The sequence below is a fragment of the Camelus ferus genome, chromosome 6 (genome assembly GCF_009834535.1).
Source record: "Camelus ferus isolate YT-003-E chromosome 6, BCGSAC_Cfer_1.0, whole genome shotgun sequence".
Taxonomy (NCBI): domain Eukaryota; kingdom Metazoa; phylum Chordata; class Mammalia; order Artiodactyla; family Camelidae; genus Camelus; species Camelus ferus.
The window spans coordinates 22,012,261-22,026,797 of record NC_045701.1 but is presented as its reverse complement, the minus strand read 5'-3'; the positions used below and the strand labels follow the sequence as shown (position 1 = coordinate 22,026,797).

Sequence of the window (14,537 nt, the reverse complement as noted above, 5' to 3'; positions counted from 1 at the left end):
GGTAACAGCTTGGTCTCTGGAGCTGGATTGACCAGGTTTGATCCTGGTTCTGCATCTTACTGTTGGACTTCCCTGAACCTCTGCTTCTCAAGTACTATTGTTACAGTTATGTGAGTTAAAACATACTTAGTGCCTAGAATCTGTATATATAGTAAGGTTCAATAAATATTTGTTATTTGTAAAATTAAAAACTGTAGTATAGAATGATTACCTTTCCAGGATAACAGAGAAGGCCTCTTCTGACCATGCTAAATATAAATAGCATCTCCTGTTAAGTCTTTTTTTTTTTTTTTTAACAGACTTTATTTTTTTTAGAGCAGTTTCAGGTTCACAGCAGAATTGAGCAGAAAATACAGAGAGTTCACACATATCCCTCCCTACCCACAAATACATACTCCCCTACCCTCAACATCACTCATCAGTGTAGCATATTTGGTACAATCGATGAACCAACATGGACACATTATTATCAGCCGAAGTCCATAGTTTACATTAGCATCTCTGGTTAACTCTTCATCCGTTACCCTGCTTTATTTTTCTACCTGGCATTTATCATTATTTGATACTGTATGTCTATTAGTTGATTTTCTTCTACTGGATTACGAACTCTGAAGGCAAGAACTTTTCTTTTATTCATAGCTGGTGTTCACTCATGTCTAAAACAGTATTTGATTTATAATAGGTATTCAACAAATATTTGGTTAATAGATGAATAAGTTAAAGTGCATGAGGGTAACTAAAGTTTTTTTAGGGGGCATCTGTTTGATTATTTTAATGGGTTAATGCTTTTTATGAGGGAGAATATTTTGTTTTGGCAGTGCCTCAGTGAACTTTTGTTGCCAAAGGCATCTAAAAATCTTCCCCTTTTTTTTTGTTAAGCTATATGTGAAACCGAGCCTGAACAGCCTGTTCGACATTATCCATTATGGGTGAAAGTAGAAGGTGAAGTAGATCCAGAGCCAGTTTATATCCCAACGCCTTCTGTCATTGAGCCTATGAAACCATTGTTGTTGCCTCAGCCAGAAGTTTTATCTCCTACTGTGAAGGGCAAATTGCTCCCTGGAGCTAAACCTGCACGGTCATATACTCCCAAACCCAATCCTGTGGTAAGCTTGGAGTTACATCTTTTATTGCAAGTTACAAAAATCATTTGTAAAGATGATAGATGTCCACCAGATTTTTGGTTTGTATTTGTGAATCATGGTGCTTCCAGCTAATATGTCTGCAAGCCATCTACCTTTCTGACTTAATCAGTTTAGTTGATGGCACTTAAGAATGTAATAAAAGTAAAAGTAAATAGTAGTACAGTTGACCCTTGAACAACGTGGGGATTAAGAGCATGGACCCTCTGTACAGTTAAAAATCTGCATATAATTTTACAATCAGTCCTTTGAATCTGTGGTTCTCCATGTGTGAGTTCAGCCAACTGAGGATCGTGTAGTACTGTAATATTTACTGTTGAAAAAACCTCCATGTAAGTGGACCTGTGCAATTCAAATTACAATTCAACTGTAATTCTTAAAGATAGCCAAATCTCTCTTCGGGAGGATCAAATAAAGATGGGCTTTTTTTTAAAACATGACATGCAAAAACCTTCTTAAAGATATTCTTATTCCTGTAGTGTAAGAGATTGATTGAGATATAGTACACGTTATTAGAAAAACATCAAGAAAAAGCTTTAAAAAGTAAATGTCTTTTTAGAGCAAATTTCTTTATATACAATAACAATAAAGTTCAAGATTTAACATAACAGTTGACGTGACTTTGTGAATTCTGACAGGTAAAAGCTGATGCTTCTCTTGTGTTAAAGCTTAAGCAGTTCTGATTATTAAATCCATTTCAGTCTTTCCAGTCCATTAAATTGAAGAAAGATTCATTAGTACAGTGCTATTCAGTGTGGTCTCTGTACCAGTGCTGATCCATAACTGTTTGCTACTAGTCTGTGATGAAATAAGTATAGAAAATGAGAATAGATGTTTAGAAATTTTCACTACGAGTTGGTAGGGTAATTTTATACCAAATCTAATACTGAAAAACTTGGGCTTGTACTTTCCATGTGTTTTTCCAGTATTTTATATAAGTATCAGCCTATGTGTGACTGGTAATTAAGAAATTTATCCTTCACTGCAGATAATTTAAGAAACACTGCTCTGGTGTGCTGAATTTTCTTGAAAGAGAGGCAGGTCCTTTCTGACTGTCCCAAGATCCAGCATATACGACTGTAACTGTACTATTTAAAGTTTACATTTGAAAATGTCAGGTGTTGTAATAGAACACTTAGATATAAGATTAAACATCTTTTTCCTTTTGATGTGCCAAGATGTTTTTCCCCAATGTTTGGAATGTTTTGTTGTATGAAACTTAACAGATTCGGGAAGAAGACAAGGATCCAGTCTACTTGTACTTTGAAAGTATGATGACTTGTGCCCGAGTTAGAGTATATGAACGAAAAAAGGAACAGAGGCAACCATCACCATCCTCATCATTCCAGCAGCAGGGCTCATGTCATTCGAGTCCTGAGAACTGTAGCGTAAAGGTGAATTACTTATTGCATAAATTTCTCTTTTTAACTTCCAGTTCTTTGTTGCTGGTATTAGAATTTACATTACTATCAGAATAATTGGAGTAATTCTTGAGGTGCTGAGGTTTACATGATGTGTATATCAATTTGTCTGTTTCTCTGCATACTTCTTCTAGAGAATAGTCCCTTAGGGGCGTTGAAAGTTATTCTTTCTGATGTTGGAGTAATTTTTAAGTTTAAACATTTCTGGTTTTAATTAAATCATTTATCCACAATTAGGATTTGCATGTATCCACATAGGTGAATTTTCTGAATAAGTGAAACTTGTTCCATTAAACATCAAATTTTTTTCTTCTTTATAGAATTACACTATAAAATGCAATGTTAATTCTTTTCTTGGTAATTCAGTCATTATCAAGGACTTGAGAGAGCAAGACTACTTGTTTTTGTGGTTATATAGTATGATAGTTACGCATGTAGGTATGAAGATACTCTTTGAGCTCAATCTTTCTGCTCTTTCAGGCTGCTTTGAGAGATTATGTCCCACTTTCTGTTGATATTAAATATGTATCAAATTGAAGTATTTCTGTGTTATTCTCATCTTTAGGAGCTGGATTCTGAACAGCAGCCCTTGAAACCAATGACTTGTGACCTGGAGGATGATTCTGATAAATCACAAGGTCAGAATGAAAACTAGATTTAGATAGTAATTGTATAGGTGTGGTTTCAAATAATAATGGGAAGAAACCAAAGCTACTAATCCAGAATATGTCTAACTACCCTGTTTCTAGTTTTTGCTAAAAATAGAGATGATAAGTTTTTTCCAGTTATTTGCTGTGTCTGTCACTCCTTTTCTAAGAAATACAATTCAGTGGTGTTGACGTGATATGTTGTTGTAAGAGATATTTAGGATGAAGTCCGTGATTTTTTTTTCTAACCCTCTTTACAAACCTCCGCAACATTGGCATCATTAGCTATTGAAATTTTCCCACAGGTTCTTAATAGCTCTGCCATTGGAGAAATGCAGAGGGACAAAGGAAGGAGTATCACTGATTTATCTAATAAAGGTTACTGCCAGAATCACTAGGTTGAGGGATAGTGTCTAGGGAGTTAACTATTCTTGGTTTTGCTTCTTTTTTTTTAAACATTTTTTTTATTGAGTTATAGTCATTTTACAATGTTGTGTCAAATTCCAGTGTAGAGTACAATTTTTCAGTTACATGTGAACATATGTATATTCATTGTCACATTTTTTTTTGCTGTGAGCTACCACAAGATCTTGTATATATTTCCTTGTGCTATACTGCATAATCTTGTTTATCTATTCTACATTTGCATGTCAGTATCTACAAATTTTGAACTCGCAGTCTATCCCTTCCCACTCCCCTCCCCCTTGGCAACCACAAGTTTGTATTCTATGTCTGTGAGTCTATTTCTGTTTTGTATTTATGTTCTTTTTTTTTTAGATTCCACATAAGAGCAATCTCATATGGTGTTTTTCTTTCTCTTTCTGGCTTACTTCACTTAGAATGACATTCTCTAGGAACATCTATGTTGCTGCAAATGGTGTTATGTTGTCGTTTTTTTATGGCTGAATAGTATTCTATTGTGTAAATATACCGCATCTTCTTTATCCAGTCATCTGTTGATGGACATTTAGGCTGTTTCCATGTCTTGGCTATTGTAAATAGTGCTGCTATGAACATTGGGGTGCAGGTGTCTTTTTGAAATAGGATTCCTTCTGGATAAATGCCCAGGAGTGGGATTACTGGGTCATACGGTAAGTCTATTCCTCCTCTTTTGAGGAATCTCCATACTGTTTTCCACAGTGGCTGCACCAAACTGCATTCCCACCAGCAGTGAAGGAGGGTTCCCTTTTCTGCACAGCCTCTCCAGCATTTGTCATTTGTGGACTTTTGAATGATGGCCATTCTGACTGGTGTGAGGTGATACCTCATTGTAGTTTCGATTTGCATTTCTCTGATAATTAGTGATATTGAGCATTTTTTCATGTGCCTGTTAATCATTTCTATTTCTTCTGTGGATAATTGCTTGTTTAGGTCTTCTGCCCATTTTTGGGTTGGGTTGCTTGTTTTTTTGTTATAAAGTCGTATAAGCTGCTTATATATTCTGGAGATCAAGCCTTTGTCGGTTTCATTTGCAAAAATTTTCTCCCATTCCATAGGTTGTCGTTTTGTTTTACTTATGGTTTCCTTTGCTGTGCAGAAGCTTATAAGTTTAATTAGGTTCCATTTGTTTATTCTTGCTTTTATTTCTATTGCTTGGGTAGACTGCCCTAGGAGAACATTTTTGAGATGTATGTGAGATGATGTTTTGCCTGTATTTTCTTATAGGAGGTTTATTATATCTTGTCTTATGTTTAAGTCTTTGATCCATTTTGAGTTTATTTTTGTGTATGGTGTAAGGGAGTGTTCTAGCTTCATTGATTTACATGCTGCTGTCCAGTTTTCCCAACACCATTTGCTGAAGAGACTGTCTTTATTCCATTGTATATTCTTGCCTCCTTTGTTGAAGATTAGTGGACCAATCTAGATTTGTAGATTCATTTCTGGGCTCTCTGTCCTGTTCCATTGGTCCGGTTTTGCTTCTTAAGACTTCATTTGCCTCCCAGCTTTTTCTTTATGGTATGATACACAGAAAAAATGACAATATTTCTAGCACATTGAGGTAAGTGGAGGAGGCTGCCTAAGAGCATGACCACCCCAAAGGCTGAGGAGATCTGTATCCTGACATACCTGTAACTATAGCACTTTGGGAGATTCTGCTATAGAGATCCAGGTGTCTAGTGAAATACACATTTAGTTAAGATGTTGCCATGAATATAAATACTTGAGACCACTTGAGTAGTCTTGCATAAAATGTGAAAGTGAAGCAGTCATATCTAAAGGCACAGAAGTAATTCAGAAGTATTTTTAGTAGAAACTAAAGGTAGAGTACACCTTAAAGAAAAAAAAAATATCTCTTGCTGTTCTTTAGGATTGACTCTACACATCATGTATTACAAAGCATCTTGGAAAGTATCTTTGGTTTGCCTATATTAATGTCAAGAATACCAAACAGTACCAAATAAGCCTAACCTTGGTTATAGGTCATGCTTTGTAAGCTAACACGTTCTTATGTAATAGTTATGACTTTTTAGAGCCGTCTTTTAGGACTCCATTTTATTAAGAGATCCCAGTGAGCAGGATAGTGAAGACTGTTATTGTCTGATTCTCTAGAGTCTTTTTCTTGGAAAACTCTCAAATTGTGAGTGTTTAATTACCACTAAAAGTACATGGCAATGGGACACTGGGCAACTGTTGAATTGTTATGCCCCTGACACTTTCCTGAGAACTCAGGAAAAATAAAAATCTTTCAAAGTTTGGTGCAAAATGCTTTGATGCAGAAATATCTTTCAATTCCTTATCAGAAAAGAGCTGGAAGTCTTCCTGCAATGAAGGGGAATCCTCTTCTACCTCCTATGTGCATCAGAGGTCACCTGGTGGTCCCACCAAACTGATAGAAATCATCTCAGACTGCAACTGGGAGGAGGATCGGAATAAGATTTTGAGCATCTTATCCCAGCACATCAATAGCAACATGCCACAGTCACTTAAGGTGGGCAGCTTCATCATTGAGTTGGCTTCTCAGCGAAAGAGCCGGGGTGAAAAGAATCCTCCTGTTTATTCTTCTCGTGTGAAAATCTCTATGCCATCATGTCAAGACCAAGATGATATGGCTGAGAAATCTGGATCAGAGACTCCTGACGGTCCATTATCCCCTGGGAAAATGGATGATAACTCTCCTGTGCAGACAGATGCCCTGGATTCAGTAAGGGAGAGATTACATGGAGGCAAAGGTCTGCCCTTTTATGCAGGGCTTTCTCCTGCAGGGAAGCTTGTGGCCTATAAACGTAAACCCAGTTCAAGCACATCTGGGCTTATCCAGGTGAGAATTATCTTTAATCTGGATGTAGCACCTTTTTATACTTAGGTAACATCTTGATTTTTCAGAGCCCTTTGTGGGCCTTATATCATTTATTTTTGCATTTCCTGGGAACTGGGTGACAAAAATCATTATTTCTTTTTGTAATAGGCCTAGGTTAGATGCATACCTAGAATGAATTTTGGGCACTTTTACAAACAGAATGGTAGAGCCCTGTGTCAGCTTACTACTTTTCCCAGACTTGAACTGCATTTTCCTACTTAAAACTGTATTACCTGGGCTGTGGTGATATTTTGACAGCCAAGCAAGGATAATAAGGGGATTCAGTCTAGTTCTCGGGCTATTAGCAGATAGCTTTCAATATAAAATGAGGTGAAATTTTGAGATAGGCAGTAGATGTTTGGAAACTTGGGAGAAAATTTTAATTTAGTAACGTTGTTACTCAAATACATAAATTGAAAAATGTTGAGCCACAGTTTACTTAATTACTTTTTTCATTGATTCATAGGATTTTTGCCAGTATAATCATTGTTATAGGACAAATATTTATATCCTTGCTAATTTACTAATTCAGGCAGGTATATTAGTAAAATTATACAGACATCTAGAAAATCCTTTGGAAAGAAAAGTTCTGAAGTAAAATGTAATCACAGTCAAAGATTTTCTCCCTTCTGCTCAGTGACATTAAATGCATTTTTATATCAGAGTAGCAAATGTGGGGTGGTATCTGACATTGTTGCTAAGGTTACTTGACTTTACTAGCTTGACTGCTTCTCTGGGCTAAGGATTGTTCCATTAATATGACTGATCTACTTTAAAAAATTTTTTATTGCAGTTGCTGTGTAACTGCTTCTTAAACTCTTAGTGAAGAGGAGAGTATTTTCTTCTCATTTAGTTTGTGATTTCATACTTTGAGAGCAGAGACTTACCTGAGATCATTTCTAGTGAGACTAGGACCCCTCCCCCCCAATACAGTCAGAGAAATTTTGTGTTCCTTCTCCTATCGAGGACTCAGAAAGCCACCATAAAACATGAACTTGCATAAGCAGTCAGGGCATTGTAATGTACTTTTTGGGGAAGCCGCTGAATAGTCTTCAGAGTGAGTCCCAAAGGAGCAGACAGGGATATTTGACCCAAACTCCACAGAGCCTGGAAAACTATATAGTAATGTTTACTTTAGGATGGGTAAATCATATTCTTTGTACCAAAGTTGAGGCATGTATTTCTGACCTGTCTGGAAATAACAGTTTTACTTAAGTAGCAAAGAGTAATTTTGTTTTGTATCTTAGAGGAGAGAATAGCTTGCTGTAGCTGTTCTCACCAGTTCCCTATTAATTTAGAGTAGGATTTTCTCTCACTCCACTCTCTTACCCCCTTAAACAATGGAAAGGAGATACAGGAAAGGATATCTTCTCTAGTCACTCAGCAGTATGACAAAGAACTTGGTTAAGAAACTTGGGAGGTTTTTTTTCTTTCTTTTTAAAACTATTCTGCTGCCCAGCTCTGTCAGTCTATCAACTTAGGCAGCAGAGGAAAATCTTTACCTTGTTCATTCATTGACTTTCATCTGACAGTTTAGTGACTATTTTAAAAATTACGAGTTTTGACTAGTATTTATCATAAGCCCAAGTTTTGTCCAAAAGATGATGACAGTTACCTTCAAAGTTGAGTTTTTTTTTAAAACTGAAAACCGAGATGACTTTGTGGCTTAGGTATTTGTAACAGTGGCTTTCTCATAACTTAAAGTAGATTCACCATATATTTTCCAAATATGAAGGATGCCCTAAAGGACCCTTGTGAGAAGGCTTCATTATGCCTCTGGTCTTGTCAGAGAGATTCTGTGGAACACAGTTACTCATTTTTTGTTGATGATTGTTAATCGCTTAACTAGAATTGCTATTGATAAGTAAAACAATTGGAGGAGTCCTTAGATTTGACTGTATCTTCCACATATCTAGGATATAGGTATGATGAGTTTTTAAATTCTGTTTCCAAACTACTAAAATGAAGATGAGTTATAGTTCAGTATATCAAATGACACAGCATTTTTTTTCACCTCCTAAATACTCAGATTATACCATATGGAAAAAGTCCATCTCTTTTTCCCTTTAAATATGAAAAATAGACTTTTAAAACCTTGTAAAAATGAAACCCTTGTCAAGGGAGATGAGTTAGCAAGAGAATTTTATCTTTACAGAATTTCTCTTTGCCACTTGTTTCAGGTTAATGGTAAGAGTTACCCGCAGGCTAAGTTGCTATTGGGACAGATGGGGGCATTGCATCCAGCCAATAGGCTAGCTGCTTATATCACAGGCAGGTTGCGACCCTCAGTCCTGGACCTCTCAACCCTCAGTACTGTCATCTCCAAGGTAGCATCCAATGCCAAGGTGGCTGCATCCAGGAAACCACGTACCCTGTTGCCTTCAACATCCAATTCCAAAACGACATCCTCCTCCGGCACTACAACAAATCGCCCTGGGAAGAATCTGAAGGCATTTGTCCCGGCAAAAAGACCAATTGGTAAGTTGGACTGTGTGTATGTTTTGGAAAGGGTTGTGACTTGGTGCTCGGCCAGTGGATACAGATACGGGGGTTGTAAAAATTAGAGAAATACAGAATTTGGCATTACTCTTATTCTTGATGTCTATCTTCCGTGAATTTTTAAAAAATTGTTTAGTAACTCTTCTGATAACCTGCAGCACTAGATGAATTGAATTCTAGTTAGTTTTACAGTTATTTCCCAGACTTTTAGACTGTTTTATTAATGTAGAAAAGACTTAGGTTTTTAGTCTTGTTTTTAAAAAGGGAAGGCATATTCTTAAATACTTATCCTAATATAATATTTCTCCTATAAGGACTGGTGTTTTTGGTACGAGTCATCTGTATGTTCCTTAAACTTGTGAAACCAAGGAGCTTGCAATATCAAAGTACGTTGAGTTAGTATGGGCTTAGAGTAGAAGGCTCTTGTAAAACACAAGTTTGGATACATTGCTTTATTCTGTTCATTCCTTTTCTGTGAATAAAAACCTCTTTTGTTCAGCATCGCAATGCTAGAGTCTGTAATAAATTACCTTCTTGAAATTCTGTTTTAGCATTGAGAATATATACAGTTGGCTTATTGGATTCCTCTTTTTGTTGTTTCAAATCTGTTTAGGAGTGTTTAGTAAAAATATCATTTGCTCTATTCTTATTCCTCTAATAGGAAATTGAAATCTCTGGCTGAATGCTGGAGTTGTGTGAAGATGGAGGATGGGCATTGTATGCCTTAAAAAGAACCCATTTTACCACTTTCTTTAAAAGTAGCTTTAATTGGTGAGGTTAAAAAAATAATAATCTTATCCTGCCCTTTTTTGAAAAATGTCTATACATTTTAGAACTATGCAGAACTTAATTGTCTTGTAAAAGGACAGCAATAAAGAGGTGGAGGTGCTGGGACAGGAGGAAGTAGTGGAAACAAGTTTTAAAATTAGAATTAGGAATACAATTTCCTTCTTACTTTCTTCATCTGTTTTAGATGATGAAGTTGTGTGCTACTGTATTGTCTTTCTAGTTTCCTGGCAGTTTGACTGTATGGCTATATTACATAACCAGCAGAATTTCAGAAGGAACACCCAATTTTAATCCCTTATTGTTAGAATTTTAAAGGTTTGGTTGGGTTGAAGGATGTGTTGGATTTCTGTGGGTAGAAATTGGCATGTGTAATGCAGGTAGGTAGTACCTGTAAGAAATTGACCCAGTGGTACACAATAAATGTTGATAAACACAGTCACTATGAGAATAAAATATGAGAACTGAAGAATTTTGACCTGCAAATTTTTATTTGCAGCGGCTCGACCCTCTCCTGGTGGTGTGTTCACACAGTTTGTGATGAGTAAAGTTGGAGCCCTGCAGCAGAAGATACCTGGAGTTAGCACACCCCAACCCCTAACAGGGCCACAGAAGTTCAGTATCAGACCTTCTCCAGTAATGGTCGTCACACCTGTGGTTTCTTCTGAGCCAGTTCAGGTGTGCAGCCCTGTGACTGCTGCTGTCACTACTACCACCCCTCAAGTGTTTTTAGAGAATGTTACTGCTGTGACACCTATGACTGCTATTTCTGACGTGGGAACTAAAGAAACTACTTATTCTTCTGGTACCACCACTGCAGGGGTTGTTGAGGTCTCTGAAACTAATACCAGCACCCTTGTAACACCTACCCAGTCTACAGCCACTGTGAACCTTATCAAAACGACTGGGGTAACTACCCCTGTGGCTTCAGTTGCTTTTCCTAAGTCTTTGGTAGCATCTCCTCCAACCATAACTCTTCCTGTTGCTTCCACTGCTTCCACCTCCATAGTCATGGTGACCACAGCTGCATCTTCCTCCATGGTGACCACACCAACTTCATCTCTGAGCTCTGTTCCCATTATACTCTCTGGAATTGATGGGAGTCCACCAGTGAGCCAGAGACCAGGTAAGGCCTAGATGTTACTAGCTGGTTTACTGTATAGCTATTTGTATAACTTTGTGGTTGTGATAGGATTATAGGAATATCAGGTGTTTCTGCTAAATATGATCCATATCTTCCTAAAAACCTTTGCATTCTGCAAAACTGAACATGAAAAATAACAGAGCTCATGGTTAATACAGGGTTAGGACAGTCACTGAGAATTCATGCAACTTTGTAAACAGAGCACTAATAAAAACTATGACTGGTGCCTTGGAGATAATTTGAACAGCCTTGACAGCTGGTTTAGTGGGGCTAGAGATCCTCAGGAGATTAAAAATACGCAAAAACATTAGAGTGGAAATGCTATTTGCAGGATCCTGAAATATTGTGTATGGGAGTGGAACTCTGAGCCAGTAGAGCAGCTGTTAACTAAGGTGGACACCACAGCAAGTGCACACTGTTGTGTGCTGTGTGCTAAGTAGGGGCACACACCTCTGAGGAGGGAAACAAGTGTAAGTGCTCCCTCTTGTGTGTGTGTGTGTGGAGGATGCTGCTTCTTTATAATTAATAAAGAGAGAGAGGGCTTCTGCTTCTGCTGCATCCAAGTTGAGGGCTTTTTCTTTCTCCTCCTTGTTGAAGATAAAATTCTAGTTTCTCTGGCCTAGTGAAAATCATTTGTGAATCAGCCCAACTCCTGTATGCTGACTGACAGTATTCTCCTTTTTAATTATTATACATAAACTTATTGAAATAGAAATAAAGAGGACTGTTTCTTTGTTTAGGATTCTTATATTTTATATGTTTCTCAACTTTTTTGTTAAAGTTAAAAATTTTCTCTTATTGGCTAAGGTTAAGTGAATTTGAAATAAGAATATCTTACACTTTGGTAATTTTTATATCCTAATTCAGCCAGCTAAAGTAAGTTGTTCTCTTAGTATACTCAAAGAGGCATTATTGTGGAAAAGAGTGTGAAAGACTTTGCAGGATTTAAGGGGAAATAAATAGCCAACAGCAGTTCTGTCTTGGTTATTGATATTTTTCCTATTAGATATTTTTGTTTTTGGTGGCATAGTCCAAATCCTTGTTGATAATTTTAGGAAAGAAGTGATTTATAAATTGAAGTGCTGTTGAATGGAAAAGTGGATCACAGTATTAAATTTGTTTTTTGCTTCTTCCCATAAATATACATACCAAAAAAATGGTTAAAATACAATTTCAGAAGTAAAGTTGTTGATGATGAAACTGTTTTGATTTCCTAATTGAATCTCAAGGTTCATACCTTGTCATATTTTAACTGGTCTGGTTTTCTAAGTCATGGATTCCAACCTTTCGTTATATTTTTAATTCTATCATGAAACTGTAAAGTAGTTTAGCTTTTTATAGTTCATTTTTTCTCAGATTTCAGTCACTTGGAATATACATCTAGGTATTTTGCTCTGATTCCCATTTGTACTGGCATTGACTTAATATTCTTATTTAATCAAATCATTTGTTCACTTAAATGCGTTTTTTAAAGGAGCAGTATTACTATAATTGGAAGCCAATATTACTTGCCAAAATAGAGGTTAACCTCATAAATAAATACACTGGAAACAACAATAATAAAAAAAATACTAAATTCTGACTAGCTACTGTATGTTCTTAGCATGTAGCTTGCTTTTTCTGTTAATGAAGAAAGCTGGAAAATACACATATCAAAGACTGGTATATAATCTGTATATAATCCAAAGTTTAATATTTTGACACTGTGAAACAGTGTTATTCTATATCCATATTATCACCTTAAAGTATCTTCTGTAATACCACTTGAAGAAATAATATTATTAACAAATTTTCTTATCTGCTTTTTTATAAATGGAGCTGGCTCAAATAACTGCAGCTTTTAAGGAAGTGTGTGTGATTTTGTTCTAGTTTCTTAAAGAGGATCCCAACTTGGGTGTTCAGACATCTATGACTTTTTCATTTGACTTACCTTCTTTTGTCTTTCCCTTTTTTACTGTCTCACACATTTGAGTAAATAATCATAATTGTCTTTCCCTTTTTTTCCCTCTCACACATGTGAGTAAATAATCACATAATGTATTAAAGGCTACTTTTATTCTCTGAATTGGAGTAATTTGGTTTTAGATCACTCTCTAAAACTAAATTTGAGTGGGAATGTTCAGGAAATTAAGAATGCTTTAATATGTTTCTAAATTCATATAAGATAGATGAATGTTTTTGTTTAAGTTGCACACTTTTTTTATGAACAGTTTGGTCTCTTTGTTTTATTTCATTTTCAAAAGTAGTCCTGGAGCTTCTATATATAATTTGTTATGTAAATGTTAAGATATGTTTTGTGGGCAGAATGCCTGTCTGATAGAATATCACATATTAAGCTAAAATCTTTGTTTTGCTTGGCTTGTTGATTTTTCTGTTTGGTGATAAACTAATGAAAATTTTTGATTAGTAATAATGTTAAAGAAGTTCCCTAATTTGAATGCTAATGTTAGACTACTTATGCTTTACTATTATCATTATTTCTGTCTCTTTATCCCCATGGCCAATGTTTTTTTCCCCCACATTTTAGTATTTCTAAATATCTCTTCCAAACATTGAAGTGCATCTTTAGGTACTATTAATGTTTTGAAATCTCTTTTAATTCACATTTTCTGCATTAAATTTCTCCTTTTTCTGTTCGTTTTGAAACGGTCTTTTGCCTCTTCCTAATCAGGCTTTATTTCCCTGCTTTTTTGATGTCTCTTAATTTCATTCCATTGGGGGGGTATGTTTTTTTTCCCTTCTGAAAAATAATTTCCACAAATCTTTATACTTTGCTTATTTGTCAGTGAATTTAAAAGCCAAGTTTTTGTACCTTGTAATTTTTAGCCCTTGACTTTATCTTTCTTGAGTATGACCTGTGGAACTAAGTCATAAGTCTAGTAAGTGTTAACAGCCTGAATTTTTAAGTTGAAAAAAGAAGACTTTATCATCAACTTTAATGCAAATCCAGGTTTAGAGGCCTGCCCATGTTTTTCATTAGGCACAAGTATTATCTCTTCAAATGCACCTCTTGACAAGTGATACGTTCTTTTTTTTACCAGTATAAGTGTAAGGCCCTGCAATGTATGGTTAACTTCTAGGTTTTTTAAGATAAATTGTTTTCATTCAGTAGACTAGTAAGTAGTATTTCATAGAGGTACAGGATTTTACCAACTCTGTGATTTAGATTAGGAATTATTTGTAACATGGTTAGATCCTATGTCATAATTTTTTCCTGTGCATTACAGGGAAATTCTGATACTATGTTTCCATTTCCTGTTTTTCAGAAAATGCCCCTCAGATTCCAGTGGCTACTCCACAGGTCTCTCCTAACACAGTGAAACGTGCTGGACCTCGACTGTTGTTGATTCCAGTGCAGCAAGGTTCTCCTACTCTTAGACCTGTCCCAAACACACAACTTCAGGGACATCGAATGGTCTTACAGCCTGTTAGGAGCCCAAGTGGAATGAACCTGTTCAGGCACCCTAATGGGCAGATTGTCCAGCTCCTCCCTTTGCATCAGCTTCGAGGCTCTAATACCCAGCCCAGCTTACAGCCTGTCATGTTTAGGAACCCAGGTATAAAATTAGAGATCTTTCTGATAAATTTTTCTTTTCTTGA

At 36.1% G+C, this 14,537-nt stretch overlaps 1 protein-coding gene across 19 annotated transcripts in view; it reads left to right on the top strand.

Moving 5' to 3' along the window:
* The window catches only part of MGA (MAX dimerization protein MGA), a 151,986-nt gene that overhangs the window by 119,506 nt on the left and 17,943 nt on the right, over positions 1 to 14,537 (top strand). For 9 of the 19 annotated variants that reach the window (XM_032481446.1, XM_032481442.1, XM_032481444.1 and 6 more), the window contains exons 10-16: positions 880 to 1,106; positions 2,369 to 2,536; positions 3,129 to 3,201; positions 5,952 to 6,469; positions 8,689 to 8,986; positions 10,293 to 10,919; positions 14,204 to 14,494. In XM_032481446.1, coding sequence (XP_032337337.1) covers positions 880 to 1,106; positions 2,369 to 2,536; positions 3,129 to 3,201; positions 5,952 to 6,469; positions 8,689 to 8,986; positions 10,293 to 10,919; positions 14,204 to 14,494 — 2,202 coding nt within the window. The remainder of the gene's footprint in view (positions 1 to 879; positions 1,107 to 2,368; positions 2,537 to 3,128; positions 3,202 to 5,951; positions 6,470 to 8,688; positions 8,987 to 10,292; positions 10,920 to 14,203; positions 14,495 to 14,537) is intronic. The other 10 variants (XM_032481449.1, XM_032481448.1, XM_032481451.1 and 7 more) reach the window with 8 other exon arrangements.